Source organism: Drosophila nasuta, chromosome 3 (genome assembly GCF_023558535.2).
Source record: "Drosophila nasuta strain 15112-1781.00 chromosome 3, ASM2355853v1, whole genome shotgun sequence".
NCBI lineage: Eukaryota > Metazoa > Arthropoda > Insecta > Diptera > Drosophilidae > Drosophila > Drosophila nasuta.
In genome coordinates, this window is record NC_083457.1 from 52,866,987 (window position 1) to 52,885,205 (window position 18,219).

General features: G+C 41.2%; 3 protein-coding genes across 24 annotated transcripts in view; 2 read left to right on the forward strand and 1 right to left on the reverse strand.

The window, feature by feature from the left end:
• Positions 1 to 6,722, forward strand: part of LOC132793350 (ankyrin-3) — a 75,567-nt gene extending 68,845 nt beyond the window's left edge. For 21 of the 22 annotated variants that reach the window (XM_060803208.1, XM_060803212.1, XM_060803221.1 and 18 more), the window contains 2 exons: positions 304 to 5,397; positions 5,591 to 6,722. In XM_060803208.1, coding sequence (XP_060659191.1) covers positions 304 to 5,312 — 5,009 coding nt within the window. In that variant the 3' untranslated portion in view covers positions 5,313 to 5,397; positions 5,591 to 6,722. The remainder of the gene's footprint in view (positions 1 to 303; positions 5,398 to 5,590) is intronic. The other variant, XM_060803222.1, reaches the window with a different exon arrangement.
• A 2,149-nt stretch (positions 6,723 to 8,871) lies between these two features.
• On the forward strand, positions 8,872 to 11,994 carry LOC132789982 (uncharacterized). The gene is made up of 3 exons (XM_060798362.1): positions 8,872 to 9,465; positions 9,752 to 10,448; positions 10,528 to 11,994. Exons 2-3 carry the CDS (start codon positions 9,755 to 9,757, stop codon positions 11,706 to 11,708), a joined length of 1,875 nt encoding a protein of 624 aa, XP_060654345.1. The 5' UTR covers positions 8,872 to 9,465; positions 9,752 to 9,754; the 3' UTR covers positions 11,709 to 11,994.
• A 213-nt stretch (positions 11,995 to 12,207) lies between these two features.
• Positions 12,208 to 12,947, reverse strand: LOC132789983 (peptidoglycan-recognition protein SD). Its single transcript, XM_060798363.1, has one exon. The coding sequence runs from the start codon at positions 12,908 to 12,910 to the stop codon at positions 12,338 to 12,340; it is 573 nt and encodes a 190-aa protein (XP_060654346.1). The 5' UTR covers positions 12,911 to 12,947; the 3' UTR covers positions 12,208 to 12,337.
• Positions 12,948 to 18,219: the final 5,272 nt, after the last annotated feature.

Here is an 18,219-nt window from a genome sequence, read left to right on the forward strand (position 1 = left end):
TTGAATTCTCTCATGTGATATATTCGTATGCATGTCAATCAATCATATACATAACCAATGCATTCACAACTATCATATCTAACTTACTACTCTTACTCTAAGAACCTATCGTACTATCTTACTACTTTTCACACCCATCGAAACTCAAACTTACTCGAATGCATCCTCCTAAGTTGTAACTCTATCTCTATCTATCTCGCTCTCTTCCTATTGTATACTTGTGTTCTCTTTTCCTCATCTTCTGTTTTCGACTTTCGCAACACTTTTAAAATTGCTTTTATTTTCACACCTATTGTTTTGTAGAAACAGGCGGCGATATACCAATCTCAACAGATACCACTCCCATACCAACGCAAGCAGCACAACCACCAACAGCAGCTGAACCTCTGGTCGAAACCAATACAATCACGACCACGACCAGCCATGACACACCCACACCAAAGCCTCGCGTACTCAAAGCAAGCTCCCCCGTCTCCATGACCGCGTCCGTTTCCATCTCCGATGGCACCGATAGCACAACTATTCCAACTCAAGTGCAACAACCCGATTTACCAATTGATATAAGCATCGATGTTGCCGCACCAGTTCCGAAGCCGCGTGCTCCCATCAAGCACAACGAACAGTTTGAGAATCTAGCCGCATTGGGCGAACAATCGGATAGCATTAGCTTGCGTAGCTTTGATTTCACCGACGAGCTCTCAAAAACCGACGAACCCTCAACGGAGCTGTCGATCCGATCGCAGCAACGCGATGTGGTGACCACCGCCACTGCGACCACAACTGCCTCTGAGGATCATACCGAAAGCTTTGAGCCAACGAGTGAAATTTCAGTGGATGATGCAGACACTGAGAAATCGGACGGTGGGGAGAAAGCAACTAGCTTTTACATCGGTGAATCCAGTCGGAATGTTATTACCAAAACTTCGACAGCAAAGTCGCCTAGCCTAACGCCACAGGATGAAGAGGCCAAGATCATTGAGGCCAAGGATATTTGTCTAATGAAAGAGGTCTCCGTTGACTCCGATGAGGCCAATGATGCCTTCAAAGAATTTGTTACCATGAAACCAGATGATTCCTTTGCGTTGGATAGCAAAATTGTCAGACAGGGCTCAGAGACTCGCAATGATATCTTGGAATTTGAAAATGTTGACAAGGAAAAATCCACGGATGCCAAGATGTCTAAGGTGACCACGGAAGAGAGTTTAACAACATCAACTGGCTCAAGTGGTCGCGCTGTCATCGAGATAGCACCCTCAAGTAGCGAAGATCCCGATGAATCGAGCAAGGAAATTCCAGAGATTGTCAATACAATCATTGAAAAACAGGAAAAATTCGAGTTACCCCTGGAGAAGAGCGAGTGGGAGATTTCTGAAAAGGAAATTCCCGCTGCCAGCAAACCAAAAGTGGTACATTCACCACAACAACCACAGGAATCCATGACGAAGAGCGTCCTTGGCGAGGCACTCGTAAGTGAACCCATTGCAGAGGTGCAGGAAACCGCGGAACTGATCAAAAAGGAATTTAAACTGAGCACAGAACCTCAGGAAACTTTTTCAGCTGCTGCAGAACCTGAGGATTTATCCTCATTCATAGGCATTCCCGATATGCAAGCCTCCACAATTGACAGCACCCAGCCACCAGAAGGTCTCTTCGACACCACCATCAGGGAGACGCTAAATAAGCAGGCAGCCATGGCGCATTATGCCAAGGATGTGTTTGGTCAAGTCGAGCGCCGCGACGATCATGGTTCTCTTGGATTCGTTTCCACCGGGACAGCTGAAGACTTCAGTTCCATGGAGGATCATTTGGCCAAGGAAGAGCAGGGCTCACTGGGTTTCATATCCACTGAAACAGCTGAAGATTTTAGCTCAATGGAAGATTACTACACGGAAAGACTAGCCACAGCTTCAGTTGTTGCTGAGGAAAGCGTAGCCGACAAATCGTCGGCCAGCGCATTTGAAGAAGTTGTCTCGGATCAAAGCATTAAGCCAGTCGATTTAGTAGTCCATCGCATTAAAACTGATTCGTCACCGGAATCCATGAACCGCTGGTCCATTCCCGATGTGGACAACTCGAGCTCTAGCGAAAGCTACCACAAGAGTTTCGAAAAGTCACAAAGCCGTCCGCTTTCGTCGGACGTTGAGAATTTGCTCACAGGAACTGGAACTTCCAGTGAATACCAAACTGCCATGGAGTTTACATCAACCTGCCGCGATGGCACTGAATACATGAGTGCTGTGAGCACCTTGCGCAGCAGCAGTGGCAAGTCCATCAGCTCCCATGAGAGCATGCGCAGCTTGGACTCACAGTCAGAAACATCAGCCAATCTGGCAAGCATTGATGTATCCGAGCTATCGGAAACTTTGGTCGCTTCATCAACAGAAGCCGATGCATTAGAAGCTGAGGAAATGGCACGTCTGCATGATCTGCGTGCCGATGACGATGATAGTGACGAAAGCTTGGATATGGCAGCCTCATCTTATCCCAGCGCTGAGCAACAGAGTCTCATGAAGCGCTCACAGGAAATGATCTTCAAGCCAAAGTCCGAATCAGATGTTTTGCCTCAACAAGCAGCAGCGGAAGCTGTGCAGATTGAAGAGTATCCCAAGCCAAAGGAAACCGAACGCACTTGGGGTCTAGCTTACCCCATGGATGAAAAAGACAGCAAAATTGATAGTCCCAGAGATAGCGAGAAAGGCGAGGATATACTATTGTATCACGGCGATGCCAGACGTTCAATTGACGAATCTAAATTAGCATCGAGCTTGGATGAAGGCAGTATACTCTCGGTCAGCATGTCGAGCACATCGAACATTGACACAGTTGTGGAGAACTTTGAGGATATTATTGGTTCAGCTGGATCGTCATCATTGACGGGCATTGAAGGTTTCCAGTATGGTCACGATGAAATGGTGCCATCCGCATCATTGCCCGAGGACACCACTTTCGTGCTGGAAATGGAAAGCAAAGAGCATTCACCTCAAGACTCTAACGCCAGCACTCCACCTGGTGGCGAATCAAAGCGCCGCGGCCACAAACGCAATGAGAGTACCACAATTTCAGGAGATGCCTTGAAAAATGTCGACAAAGATGCACCATCGCCAGGTGAAGGCAAGGAATCAGAGAGCGAGTCGGATACAGATCCCTACGAGTCAGAATATGCTCGTCAATTCCGCTCACCAAAAGAACGAAAAAATAAGAAAAAGAAGCAAGCGGCAGCTGAAATGGATCACAGTGCCGAGCTGGAGAAACGTCCTTTCACACCATCTCAACTTGTAGCCGAGGTAATTGTCGAGGATGCCACCGAGGAACTGGAAGCAGAGGCAGCCATGATTGAGGAGCGTCGACCATCGCAAAACATGCAAGACTATTCTAATATTCCCGACATTATGGTAACCGAACATGTGAAATCTCCGATTGAGGAGGAATCCGATGAATTTCCCGAGAAGAGCCTATACAAGGTACGCACCGAAGAGGAGCTGAACAAAGCCAGTGATGTGGAAGCGTATAAGGCCAAGGCCGAAGAGAAGGAACTCGACTTCCAAAGGCGTGTGCAGGAGCAGTACAAACAGAAGCTCGAGGAACTGAAACGCGCTGAAATCGGAGCCGATTATGATGATCATAGAGCAGCCGATTCCCCAGACTCCTTTGAAATGGTTGAGCAGCCCGATATCTCTGATGAGTTTGTTATCATCGAAGAGGTGGCCAAGGAAGCCAACGAAGTGGATCTTGGTGGCAAGAGCATCAAAATCAAGCCAACAAAGTACGAGCAAAAGCACGATGTGGACGTTGAGAAGATTATCATCAAATCCGCACCAGCGGATCCCAAGCTTGGCTCGCAGCTCTACAAGGACGACCTGAACTTTGAGTTCGAGGAAAGTCCACCAACAGGAGCCAGCAGCAGCAGCGAGCAGCCGGAGGAGAGCGACTCAAGTGACACAACAGCAGCGAATAAGCGTTGGGTCGAGATGCAGCTAACTGATACCCAATTGCGTTATCCGTATGATCTCACGGGTGCCGTGCTGGAGGACATCAAGGAGGAGGACGGCGAATTCGAGGTGGGCAGCAGTCGCATCAGCAGCTTCAAGGACTCTTTCTCGAGCACACCCGAATACGATTTGGCAGCACGTCGTTATCACTCTCGTGGCGAACACGACGATGTGTCAATGAGCAGTCTGCAGGAGTTCGAGTCCCTGGAACAGGCCATCTCGCTGGAGAACCGCAATCGAGGAACCCACCAAGGCTCCACGGACTCCAGCAACGGCAGCTTTACTCGCCGCTACATAGTAAGACATAGCGGCAGTGGAGCAGCGCCTGGCGATGATGTTTCCATATCCAGCCTAAAGGATTTCGAGGGCCTGGAGAATGCATGCATTGAGGCGCATCTCATCGAGATCAAGGCCAAGGAAGAGGCGGCGCTACTGTCACGATCCGACGAATCCAACAAATCCAACGGCAGTGAAAATGGCGCCGTTGGCAATGTGGTGGTCACCAAGGTAACCCGCACAGTCACCCGCACCGAGGTTGTACCCTCGGGCCAGGCGGAAAACCTGGAACTATTGCTCAAGCAACAACTGGAACGAGAGGAATCCGATGCCAAGGCTGGCATAACCACAGTCAAGGGGGCGACTGATATTGTCAGCAGTGAGTTGGAAGGCAAGTCGAAGATCGACAGCCAGGATTCTGAAAAGGACAGCATCGATAGCATGGAGATCAGAAGTCATGACATGATGACCAGCAGCATCGAGAGTTTCGATATATCAAAGGATGCAACGACGAGATCGGACATCGATTCGCTCGAAATTGACAAACGTCATTCGCGACAGGAGAGCATCGAATCGTTTGGAGACGAGCAGATGGATCTGATGTCCAAACTGGTCAGTGGAGGCGGGGTAACATTGGGCGATGGCTTGACCACAACCACAACGACAACAACGACAAGCACAGATGCCGATGGCCAAGAGCATACGGTAACTAGGGTGATAACCACAACGACAGTCGCTGGTGGCATTCAAGAGTTGCCCATGGACGAAAGCTACATGTCTAAGGATCTCTCTGTGGACTCACTCAATCTGTGCATTGAGCAAACGACAAGCTCAGCGGGCACCACAGCCACGTATCAGACAAGTGCTGGTAATTCACAGATGTCGGGCAGCGTGACAAGCTGTGCATCGAGTACATTAATGGAGGATTCATTCCCTGGTGTGGGTGGCATGTCGTCGTCACAAATGTCGGCCAGTTTCTGGTCGCATGACGAGTCCACGGTGGTTGAGGATGATGATCCAAAGACGACGCAACAGCAACGCCAGTGAATCTCGAGGATTGAGAGAATTACGAGTTACGATTTATAAAATATTAATGAAGGGCTTGAACAATGACATAAGAATATTTGGCTAGGTAAGCATTACAAGGCAAGGCGTCTCAGCTGTTTTCGTTTTATTTACGATTTATGGTTTTTAATTTGGTCTCGAATCTAAAAAGCATCAGAGCTCAACTTTGACAGAGAAACACACCGCCTTTAAGTAATAATATTATGACTTAATCGTAACTCACATTTGAATCTTTTGCTCTGGTTTCATTATCTTTCCAGACATGAAGTCCCATTAAGGATGACATGGTGAACACAATCTGGATAAGGACCATGAAACACACTGGATGGAGCGAAAACTCTAACAAGAACAACATCACCAAGTTGACACATCACTGATTTGAAGACCACTTGAACTTATCGAGTATCGATTTAAAAATGAATGGAAAAACTTAAAGAAAATACGAAAAGGAAAAACAAACTAGCAAAATTCGGCATTTTTTCATAAACCTAAACATTTTAAATGAATTCGAAATGCATACATGAGTTTTTAAATAAACAAATATATATATTTTATATATTTATAAAAACTATAAAATCGCAAAATTGATATTGAATATGGCAAGCATTAGCTGTTTCGCATTTTCGTATAATTGGCTTTAATAAGTATTAAAAAAAAAAAAAACTGTATGAAAACACAAAAAAAAACAATCGAAATATTAAAGAAAATGAAAACAAGAATTTTTTGTGCTAATCGCGTTGTAATGGAATGCAAAATTAATTTTTGCTTTTAATTTTGATGTAGTTATACTTACTTTTATGTACGTACTTATTAAATAAATCGCTTATTATTGTAGTTTAGTTTAAGCAAAATATACAAGTGCATACACATACATATTGTAAAGAGCAAGTACGTAGATTGAAGGCCTGGGAAGTGAAATGCTTTTAAAGTCTCATTTTTTACAAGAACCAAGCAAATTTTTTACGCTTGCATATTTTAATGAGAAATATACATACAGAAATACTTATACAATAAACAAAGTGAAATGCATACATAGATAAAATTTAAAATACAAACAATTAAATACTCATATACAATAATGACACACACTATATGGTTATTATCCACATAAAAGCCGCAGCATTCAAATGAGACAAAATCATATACAATACCAGTACTTACTGCTAATTTTCGTATTGCACACCTTACAGTGTACTTAAAATAATATACTTACAACTTATTACAAGATTCAAATGTTTTAGCATCGCCAGTGTAATGGGTAATAAATACTTATAATAATATTTGTGTTAAAAACATACAGCAAACTTAAAACCAAAAAAAAAAACAAACATTATTTGTATTGTAAACCACACGCGTATGAATAACCAAATAAAATGCTTAATAAAAAAAAAATGTGTTTTTATTTAAAAAATTTCATGATTAATATAAATCTTTTAGATTGGCTTCTATTTAAACTATATATTATACAGTAATTCTTAGGATAGTGTGTTAGAGCATATGAAATGTTATCCTATGATACCATGAATGATGTTCTCATTATATAGTGCAATAAATGATGTTTTCAGACAGGGAGATTTTCGTTTCAATTGAATTGAATTTTTATTTTAAAATATTCCCCATATGTTCTGTTCAATTTAGAGCTCAATAAGAAAATATATAGAGATGCCAAAAAAAAGATGCCAATACCAAATCTTTTTCAATTTAAATGCAGAAAATGCTGTTTGAGAATATAATGGTCACACAAATATATGCAATGTAATTGTAGAAACAAAACTAAAACAAAGTCCATTCTAAAATAGCCTAATGCAATGATAGCATGAAGACATATCGCCGATTCCCTCAATTTCAAACTATTATAAAAGCAAAAGCAATCATACAACGAATATCACATTGAAGAGCGCGCCTTCATACCTGTTTATATTTAAGAGGAATAATTGAAAGGACAAAACTGCAAAGAGAGCACAAAGACAAATTGCTGACTGAGATCTTATGATGCCGAACTTGCCTTAAGGACCAATTCGTCCATTGACTCGTATACGCTTCGTATTACAAAAGCAAAGATAAAGAGTGGTGCATTGAAGTTTCCATACGCTAAAGTTCTACTATTCACATTTAAGAGAAAAAATTCAAGTGGCGAAAAGTAAAATGGCGCGCATGCTTAAATTGCTTGTGGCCCATGTAAAGAGAGCGCGGAGGCATATTAGTACTATTATTATCATATATTACTATTACTATTATTATTATTAGTATTATTAATATTATTTTGTATTAAAAGTCGCAATTTAAATGAAATAATTGAAGAGACAGACTTACATAAATTTAGTTCCACTGTCCAAGTTCAGCATTGATTGTACTTTACTACTCTCACTTCCAATCACAAAAAAAAAAATTAAAAAACACACAAGTGCATAAGATTGACTCTTATTTATGATCATATTCACATTCTTATTACACAAAACAAGAAAAAAAATTAACTATTTAAATTCACTGTGTTAAATGTGCTTTTCATCAATGCACATTAATTATTTCACACTTATAATCACCGAAAAAAAATTAACAAAAAAGTACACACAAAATCTGTGTCACAGATGAACACAAAAAAAATAACAAAAAAAAGTGGGCGGCAACAAAGAAAACGCGCGAGACTTAGATTACGCGCAATTTACTATTAGGAATTCGGCACAGAGTGTGAGAGAGACGCTCAAAATGACGCCACGCCGCGTTTTGACGTATTTCTTATTTAAAAGCCGGCCGCACACACACAAATCAATTTAATTTTTCAATACACAATATTAATCAATGTTTTTAATATATTCGCGATCGTTTTATTTGTTAATTTTATAACTGCGTCTTCACGGATTAAAATGCACATACTCCACCCGTACTGTGTACTGTGTGCTCGTCAGTTGTCAACTGATATTCGTGTCACAATAATATCCTTACTTAGCCTAAACGGAAAGGTACTTTCTCTTATGCACTATGCAAAAGGACCATTGTGGCCCCAAAGGGAACAATTTGACAATCACGACGGCTATGCAGTACACACTTCGGGCGGAGTATGTGCATTTTAATCCGCGAAGGCGCAATTATAAAATTAACAAATAAAACGATCGCGAATATCCTAAAAACATTGATTAATATTGTGCTTTTAAATACGAAGTGCGTCAAAACGCGGCGTGGCGTCTCTCTCACACGCTCTGCCGAAAATTTAAAAATCCGTTAGAATTAGTGAATTGCTGCATACTTTTTTTGCATAATTAATTAATTAATTTTGAAATAATTAATGTACATTGATGAAAAGCACATTTATCACAGTGAATTTAAATACATATTTTAATTCTTTAATTTTTAGAATAAGAGTCGAATAATACTAAAAACCCGTTAAATTGTGAGTTTCAAATAATAAACTGTTGCGCAAGAGGTATTTTTGGTATTTTCGTAGGTAAAATGCAATGCTGATGAACCACGCTGGTTCATTTTGGAGCCGCAGTTGACTCGACAACCCTGGAGACCACACATTTACAGCTGACAACGAAAGCAACAGCTGACGAAGCAGCACGACGAAGCGAAGAAGAAATACTTCGTGCGTATGGAATAGAAAATTGGAAAAAGGCAACTGCACAGTGAAAAATGTGGAAAAATGTGGTTTTTGGATAAATAATTGTGGAGCAAGGTATTGCCACAGCTCAACAAAACAAAACAAAAGACGATAATTACGAATTGGAACGCACAAAATAGGATATGAGATTGCTGCCAAAAACTCGGTGTGTAGATTCGTCGTCGTTGTTGCTGTCGCATTCGAATTTCATATATTGAGCAGCGAGAGAAAGAAGCCAAGAGCAAGCAATAAGTAACAACAAGCAGATGACAGATGCAAAACTAAATTCTACGTGCAAATTTGTGAAATTCATTGAGGATTGAGATAACAAAACGAATGCAGAGACGTTGCTGCAAATTATTCTAATTATACAACAGGGCCCAACTGTGTTCCCCGTCAAAGAACGAAACTGGTTATACACACAGCGACGACGACGACGACAACCACGACAACGACGACGGCGACGACGACGAAGGAACGGGAGCAGCAGCAGCAGCAGCAGCGAAAGGCAGTTCGACGCAGCAGAGCAGAGTGAGGGTGAGTAAAAATCGATTTGTTGCACAAAACGAGACGCACACAAGCAAACGTACACACCACACGAATGCGACAACCCTGTACACGAGGGCGCGTTAGAGGTAGGCTAGGGCAGGACAGGGTAGGGTGGGGCGAGCCAGGGCAGGGCTGGGCAGGAACGTGGACGACGGACGAGCAGAGATTGAAAACGAGACAGTGTTTGTTGTGTTTTATTTTTTGTTGTTGTTGTTGTGGTATATTTTTTTGTTATGCACAATTTATCAATTTTGTTTGTCGTGTTCAATTGCAGGTAATGGAAAAAATCAAACAAAAGGTAATTGGAGTGCTGCGCGAGCGCGACGGTGGCACGAATGTGAATCGCAGCAGTAGCAATGGCATCGCAGTCGGCGGTGGCGTTGGCGGTGGCTCTGCAGTTGCTGTTGGCAGTCATCAGGTGGGCGTGGGCGTGGCCGTTGCAATCGGGGTCACGCAGGACAATGGCAATGGCAACGATATCAACGGCGGCGTCGGCGGCAACGCCCCTGGACCGGAACGCAACGATGCCCATGGCCATGCGCTGCTCAACAACGGTTCTGCTGCTGCTGCCGGTGGCGCTGGCATCGCCGGCGCTGCTGTCGGCGTCGGTGGCAGCGGCGTTGCGAGCGGTGCAGCCCGCACTTCAGTTCTTTCGCGGCCGCAAACATCGAAGATCAGTGCTCTCGACCTGGCTGGCATATTGAACACACGACGACGACTCGAGTGGACCAAGGAGTGGCTGCGAAAGAATCAATCGGAGTTCCTCAGCAAGGAGAATCTGCTGAGCGAGCTGCAGTCGCGCAAGGATGAGTGCTATCATTTGAATTACTTCCTAGCCATAACCGAGAGCCAGTTTCGGTATCTGGTGCAGAAACTGGATCCCATCATCAGTCAGTATGCGCCGCAGCGTAAAAAGAAATCCTTTAGCGCCGAGGAGCGACTGGCCATAACGCTCAAGTATTTGGCGACGGGTATGACAAATCGATTGACCCACATTTGAAATGTCTATATATATGTCTTATATATATCTGTGTTGTTTTCTGTTTGCAGGTGAAGTGCATTCTTGTCGAAACTACTGCTTCCGTGCCTCGAAATTTGTGATAAACGAAATGATTGCCAATATCTGTCTGGGCTTCTATGAGCACCTCAAGGACCAATACGTGACACTACCAAAGACTGATGAGCAGTGGCGCAACGCGGCCACGGATATGGAGCGCAAACACCAATTGCCCCAATGCGTGGGCAATCTATTCATGCGCAGCATTCAACTCCAGAACAATGTCAGCAACAACAGCAGCAGCAGCGGCGGCGGTGGCGGAGGTGGAGGTGGCAACAACAGCGACGAACGGAAGCGTGCGATCATATTTACGGCCATCGTCGATGCGGACAACAATTTCCAGTATGTGAAAGTGGAGCGTGCGGCAAACAGTCGACCCAATGATATCTATAACCAGACCACTGCCGTTGAACTTATCGAGCAAAAGATGCAGGCGCTCGGAGCGCGTCTCGAGGAGCAGTCACACGATTTGCCCTGCGGCTTGAGCTATTATCTGGCCGGTGATGCGGTGCTGCCAAGCACATCGTATTTGGTCAGCACACGCAATGTGAGCAAGGACAGTGCGGTGTACGATGCCCTGGAACAGGTGAACGCTCATGCGGAGCAAACGATGCGCATATTGTGCAACATATTTCCCATATTGGCGCAGCCATTGCGCGTCAGCGAAAAGCACATTGGTCAGGTGGTGCTCGGCTGTGTGGCGCTGTACAATTTTCTGCGCAAAACGGACGATTCGTTTCGACGCAACAGCGACAACATTGTGCAGCAACGTGGCGGCATCGAGCAGCCGCAGCACGCGTATGTGGACAGTGAGGATATCGATGATGATTGCATCATGCTGGCCACCGAGGAAGAGCTGCGAGAGCGTGCCGAATTTACGCCTAGCGTTGGCCTCACCACCTGCTTCCAGACGTTATGCGCACAGCGCGGCGACACGAGCGATGGACAGGCGAAGCGAGACTGGCTGCTCAATCTGCCCGTTTTGGGGGCACAACAACAGCAGCATGGCAACAGTAACAGCAACAGTAATAGCAACAGCATTGGCAGCAGCAACAGCAACAGTAGTAGCAGCAGCAGCAGCATTGGCAGTGGCAGTGGAAGTGGCATCGGAATGGGATTGGTTGGGATGGTTGGTGGTGGCAATGCTGCCACGGCGAACGGGGGCTTATATTAGTGCAATTTTGATCTAAGTACTTTACGAATTTTGTATAGTTCCTTGTTTTCTATTTTCTAACTCTTAATCTGTACTCTATTGCATAATGTATCTGTATCTGTTGTATCTTTATATATTCAAAATTGGCATTAGCATCATCGGTTCTATGTTGCTAGTCTCCAGAAAACACACACAATCTGTTTTGCATTAAGTGAGCTGTTCTTTTGCTTCTGTGCTTCTCTTAAGGTTCTGTAAAGTTAGTTTAGGTTTCATAATTACATATATACAGATATATATATATATATTATATACATATATTTTTTTTTAATTTGGAAGTTCAGTGAATGCTATGTGATGTCTCAAATCTCTATTGTGGCCCAGTGCTCCCGGGGAGCAGCGTGAAAGCGTCTGCAACAAAGTAAACAAAAAGCAGCAAAAGATCGAGATGAAATTAAACAAAACAAAAAAGAAAAAAATGGAATGAAAAGAAATGAGAAATTGAAAAAAAGAGATCAACAAAATTAAAAGTTTAGTATTCGTATTTAAGCAAGCAACAAATTATACATAATTATATTTACAATAAATGTGTAAGGAAAGGTCTTTACGTGTCGAAATCTTATCGAACTCCAAAACTTTTTCACTTCCACCTTTCAGTTCAGTGCATCGAAATGCGGCCACTTCTCCAACAGTGCGTACAGCGCATCGCCAGGACTCTTTGTGGCGCTCACCTGGCGATGTCCCAACAGCTTGTAATCCGTAGTCAATTGTCCCTCCCTCTCAGCGTGCTCCAGCAACGACTTCGCCGCAGCAAGAACTGTTTCAGATGGTGCTCGCTCATCGAAGTTGCCAATGAAGGCGATGGCCAGACTGTTGCCATTGTTGCCAGCGGCGATGGCGCCCTGCCGGCTGGGACTGCGTCCCTCGTAGACACGTGCATTGCCACCAATCAGATAGTGATAGCTAATATCCGAGTACTTCAACCGACCCATCTGGTAGGCCTGTATGCCACGCACCTGCTCCGCACAGCTCTCGTCATCGCTGCACTCGCGTCCTGCCGTATGCGCAATCACCGCTCGACCAAGCGGCAATTGCATCGGTGTCATTTCACCCTGTGCTCTGGCTCGCCATTGGGAGCGCGAAACCAATGAGAGCTCACCACTGACAGCTGCTGTCAGTGACGCAACGAAAACCACAACAAATATCAAGTGTAGAGAGGAGCTCATTTCAACTCGATGCTTGGCAAACAACTGAAACGAGCTCACAAATGAGCTGCGCACTTATTGACCGCTGATAAGCGGCGACCTCTTACACAAAACCCCCAGAGTTCCAGCTCAGTTGAGTTGAGGGGATTTTTCTGAAGACGGCACATACAGCGAGAGTGGTAAGAAGAATACTCAATTAGGCGTTGCTGCATAGTAGATACTTGTTAGTTAGTTAGAGTAAATAATTAGTGAGTATGAAGAAAATGTTAAAGGTACAATACTTCGTTTTTCTGCTTAGTATTTGTTATACAAATTTAAATTAATTTTTGAATGTAGTTATAGTAAGAAATTAGTGAGTACGAAGAAACCGTAAAAGCTACAATACTTCGTTTTTATCTTTAGTAAAGATTTGTTATAAAAATTTAAATTTATTTATAGTAAGAAATTAGTGGGTACGGAGATAATATAAAAATTACAATACTTAGTTGTTCTGCTTAGTAGAGATTTGTTCTTAAAATTTATATTTAATTTTTAAAGTAGTTATAGTAATTAATTAGTGAGTATGAAGAAAGTGTTAAAGGTACAATACTTCGTTATTCTTATACAAATTTAAAATTAATTTTCAAATTAATTATACTAAGTAATTAGTGAGTACGAAGAAACTGTGAAAGTTACTATACTTTGTATTTATGTAGTAGCTTAGTAAAGATTTGTCATAAAAATTTAAATTTATTTTTTAAAGTAGAAGTAAGAAATTAGTAAGTACAAAAATATATTAAAGTTACAATACTTCGTTTTTCTGCTTAGTAGAGATTTCTTATACAAATTTGAATGCAGTTAGAGTGAGAAACTAGTAAGTACGAAGAAAATGTTAGTTACAATACTTCTGCTTAGTAGAGATTTGATATAAAAATTTATATTTATTTAAAAGTAAGAAATTAGTAATTACTTCGTTTTTCTGCTTAGTAGAGATTTGTTCTTAAAATTTATATTTAATTTTTAAAGTAGTTATAGTAAGTAATTAGTGAGTACGAAGAAAATGTTAAAGTTACAATGCTTTGTATTCATGATTTGTAGAGATTTGTTATACTAATTTAAATACATTTTTTAAAGTAGTTAGAGTAAGAAATTAGTACTTTAATACAGTTAGAAACCCTAAAAACAAAAATCCAGCCGTTTTGAAGAATAACAAACTGCAAAATTATATATTAGCATTACCCATCTTGTCAAGACCAAAAAAACATAAGTTTTTATTTAAAAGAAATAAAATTAAAACAAATCTAAACTCAGTAAATGTATAAAATATATACAAGAAGGCGGCAAATACTGCGAGGGTGGTTATAACAAATTTGAAGTAGGCGAGTACGAACGGTACACTCAGAGTTATAACATATTGTTTAGCAGAAGTTTTTTTTACAAAATGAAATGAATGATTTGAGCATGAGAAATTTTAAAAAATTATGATTTAATGTAGTGAGAATGAGAAATCTTAAAAAATTTAACAAAGAAGAGAATTTAGAAATAATATAGTAAAAAAAAGTTGTAAAAAAAAACCCCAGCTATTTTGAACTATAAAATACTGCAAATTAATATATTAGCATTAACAGTTTAATCAAGACAAAGAACTTTCTATAGACATGTGATAAAGAGTGTAAGAACATAAGCATTCTAAAGAAAATGAAAGAAAATTCTAAATTCAGTAAATTTTAAAATAACTACCCAATTAAAGCATCATCTTCATCTGCTGTATTTTTAAATTACCAAAAGATTTAAAAGACAAGAGCTATTAAATGAAATAGTTCGTTTGTTGCTACATACTTGAATTTAAAAAAATATTTGAAATTATCTAATGTCAATTTAAAAACAAGTAAAGTGTGCTTCGACAGTGAGACTGGGCGTGGCAAAATTTAAAACAAACTTGATCTGCGTGCAAACATAACAAACGCTGTCGAAAAAAATTATAGCTCTATCTCTTACAGTCTCTGAGATCTAGGTGTTCATACGGACGGACGGACAGACAGACAGACGGACAGACGGATATGGCTAGATCGTCTCGGCTTTTGATGCTGATCAAGAATATATATACTTTATAGGGTCGGAGATGCCTCCTTCTACCTGTAACATACATTTCCTGCCGGCACAAAGTTATAATACCCTTCTACCCTATGGGTAGCGGGTATAAATAGTAAATAAGATAATTGAGCCACAGATTTTCTCGCTGACAATCTAACACTATACTTTAAAACCTTCCCATTGCGTAGTTTATTTGCCTGTTGAAAGTCATAATAATTGGTTTGTTTTTTAAAGACGGACTTTTCAAGAAGTTTAATAAGGTTGAATGTGATAAAAATTCGTCAACGATGAAGTATAAAAATCCCAGTCTCCCAGCCTACAAATAGGGTAAGAAGGTAATTATAAAAAACCCAGCCTTATTGCACAATCAAATTAGGCAAACTTACGTCTATAAAAATGAAAGCATCTATGTATGTAATGTGAGAGGAATGTATGACGAATGCGGATGAGATTCTTTCTGCGTGGCATTTCGGGGACTCACCTTGATAGAGTTCAACAAAAGCGGTTATCTGGCCTCTGTGCTCTGTACTCTCTTCGCCCACCTCTATTGAGAATGCCAAGTTAGCTAGAGCTGGCTGGGAGTGTATAATACATTTGCCATTATGTTAATTCATGCGAGCACCGAAAAAACCTCAGCTTGACACAGATGTTCTTCACAGTAATTTAATTAAAAAACTTTCGTAATTAAATGCAAAAGTACAGAAGAAACGAAGGAGTCGCAAAAAAAGAGTAAAATAAAATGCAAACCATTTGTCGAAGAGAGAGGAGGAGAGATGCAAATCCTAAAGTGGCAACGAAAATGCAAGTAAGCGCCCCCCAATTAAAGCCAAAATGAATATAGAATGTCATAAAAAAGCTGGCAAAGGGAGTCGAAGGGAGCAGGGACAATAGGAAAAGCCGCAACAAAGCCAAAACTGCAGAAGACATCGCAAAAAAGAAGAAAAACGCAAAAGCAAAAAACAAACACAAATGCAACGCAGCTGGAAAAGTGGTGAAAAACGTGGAAAAACAGTTTGGCTGTTAAGTTGAATTTAAGTAAGTTTTATAGCATTTCGTTAGCCAGGCCAATACAAATGAGTTAGTCCTCTGCACTTATTTAGTCCAGTTTGCAAAAACATATTTTTTCGTGCACTTCGTTTCGTTTCGTTTGGCCCGCATTTTGTGTCTCGAAAGTTTCATTTGCGACAATTTGCTGACACGCCCACTCACGCCCCCTTACGCCCACTAACTTGGCTCATTTGCGAAATTGTCAGATTTATTTCGCTAATTGCTGCTCATCCGTTTAATTAAAATTAAAAGAACTTAAAGAAAACGAAGCAAGTGAAGAAAAAAAAGTTTTGCATTTTCTAAGCGCAGTGTCTTGGTTTTTATACCTGGTACCCATAGGGTAGAAGGGTATTATAGCTTTGTGACGACAGGAAATGTATGTTGTTACATACACCTACTACCTGTTGGTAGAACATCTCCGACCCTATAAATTATATATATTCAGCGTCAACAGCCGAGACGATCTAGCCATGTCTGTCTGTCCGTCTGTCCATATGAACACCTAGATCTCAGAGACTATAAGAGATAGAGCTATAATCTTTTATCGACAGCATTTGCTATGTTTGCACGCAGATCAAGTTTGTTTCAATTTTTTGCCACGCCCACTTCCGCCCCCGCAAATCAAAAATAATGGAATATATTGCCGTCTATGGTATATATTGATTGCGGTACTATATCGATTTAACAAATATACTGTTTGGTATATTTTTAGTATATTTGTATTGTTGATATATTATGAAAAAATACCGCAATATTTAGCTTTTATTCAAAATGGATAGCAGGTATCTCACAGTCGAGCCCACTCGACTGTAGCCTTCTTACTTGTTCTTTTTTTTACTATGGGAATTTCGCATTTGGGCACGTTTAGTTTATGTCGCAGGGGCAAAAACAACATTTGAATTGAAGGAAAAGTTTTGTGTCGAGCACCTGGCAATAACAACAGGCGCCTGTAAAACTGCTTGAGTTCAGTTCAGTTCAGTTCTTGCTGCTCGTTTAGGCCAACGAAATGCTGTAAATTAAGATTTGGGAAAGCAGCAGCAGGAAAAGTTGCAGTAGGCAGTTGGTTAAAGCCATGTTAAAGAGTTTGCGACACTCTCTCCTCTCGCAAAGGTGTCAATTGAGCCAGCCAAAAAGTTGTGGCTAACAAGAACAGCAACAACAACAGCAACAACGACTCGACATCGACAGCAGCTGCAATTGCAGCCAAAGATTCGCTGTCAACATGCAACACCGGAAAGAGCAAAAGTTGCAACCGCACTGGATTTTCGACCAACTTTCGAGCTCTCGCAATTGGAATTGCAATTGGGATTGAGAATGGGAATGGAGAATGGGAAAAGATTTAACTCCGCCTTTTTGGTGCAAGACCTTCGCTTCGTTTCGTTTTGCGAATCGTTTGTTGTAATGCGATTTGGGTGCGGACATTTTTATGACAACTTGCTTAAATTCCATAACAAGTCGCGAAAGCAGAGCACGACAAAAACTTATTTCGCTCACGGTGCACTCACCAAGTTGTTTCGTTTTTGGGTTTTGGATTGGGGATTGGAATTGTGCGGGGAGCGGGGTAAACGATGGCGTCGCCAGCTAATGAATAAACTTCGTTTATGAATTTCAGCCACAGCCAAGCGCAACCAAACCAGAATTCAACCCAAGCCAACTCAAGTCAAGTACTTTGACAAGATTTAACCTTAAACAAACTGAGATTTAAAAGGCAAGCAGAGCAAGTGAAATTGCGACAGCTAATTGGCAGCTGGTTGTCAGGGGAGCGAGTCTCAGAAATCGTTTGGCTAATTGACAAAACTGTGAACAGTCTCAACTGCAGTTATCATACATTAAGAACTCATTATGCTGCTGGTTACGTATACGTCATGTGGTGCAGTCGTTCAATAAATGTCTAATGTAATTGAAACTAACGACGTCTTTAGCTCAAATGCAAATAATATTTGACTTAATCATGGTTATTTATAGACAAATTCGATTAGATTGCACTTTTATTTAAGCTCGACAAATATCAATGATAGCAAATTGGTTTGAAAATATAAATCATACTTAAAATATAAATGGTGAGCTTCAGTTTTTGCTGATGTTTGCTTACATTACAAAAATTGACAAATTACTTTAAATATCATTTGTAGTACTTTTAATAGATGACGAATGTACAACTGACTAAAAACTGCTGTTAATTATAAATTATGAACTAGAAATTCTTTAAA

What these genes read in the sequence shown, in the direction of transcription:
- LOC132789983 (XM_060798363.1), bottom strand. Translation starts at nt 12,910, where the DNA reads ATGAGCTCCTCTCTACACTTGATATTTGTTGTGGTTTTCGTTGCGTCA.
- LOC132789982 (XM_060798362.1), top strand. Translation starts at nt 9,755, where the DNA reads ATGGAAAAAATCAAACAAAAGGTAATTGGAGTGCTGCGCGAGCGCGAC. An exon ending in GCTCAAGTATTTGGCGACGG is followed by an intron (nt 10,449 to 10,527) that starts GTATGACAAATC and finishes TTCTGTTTGCAG; the next exon opens with GTGAAGTGCATTCTTGTCGA.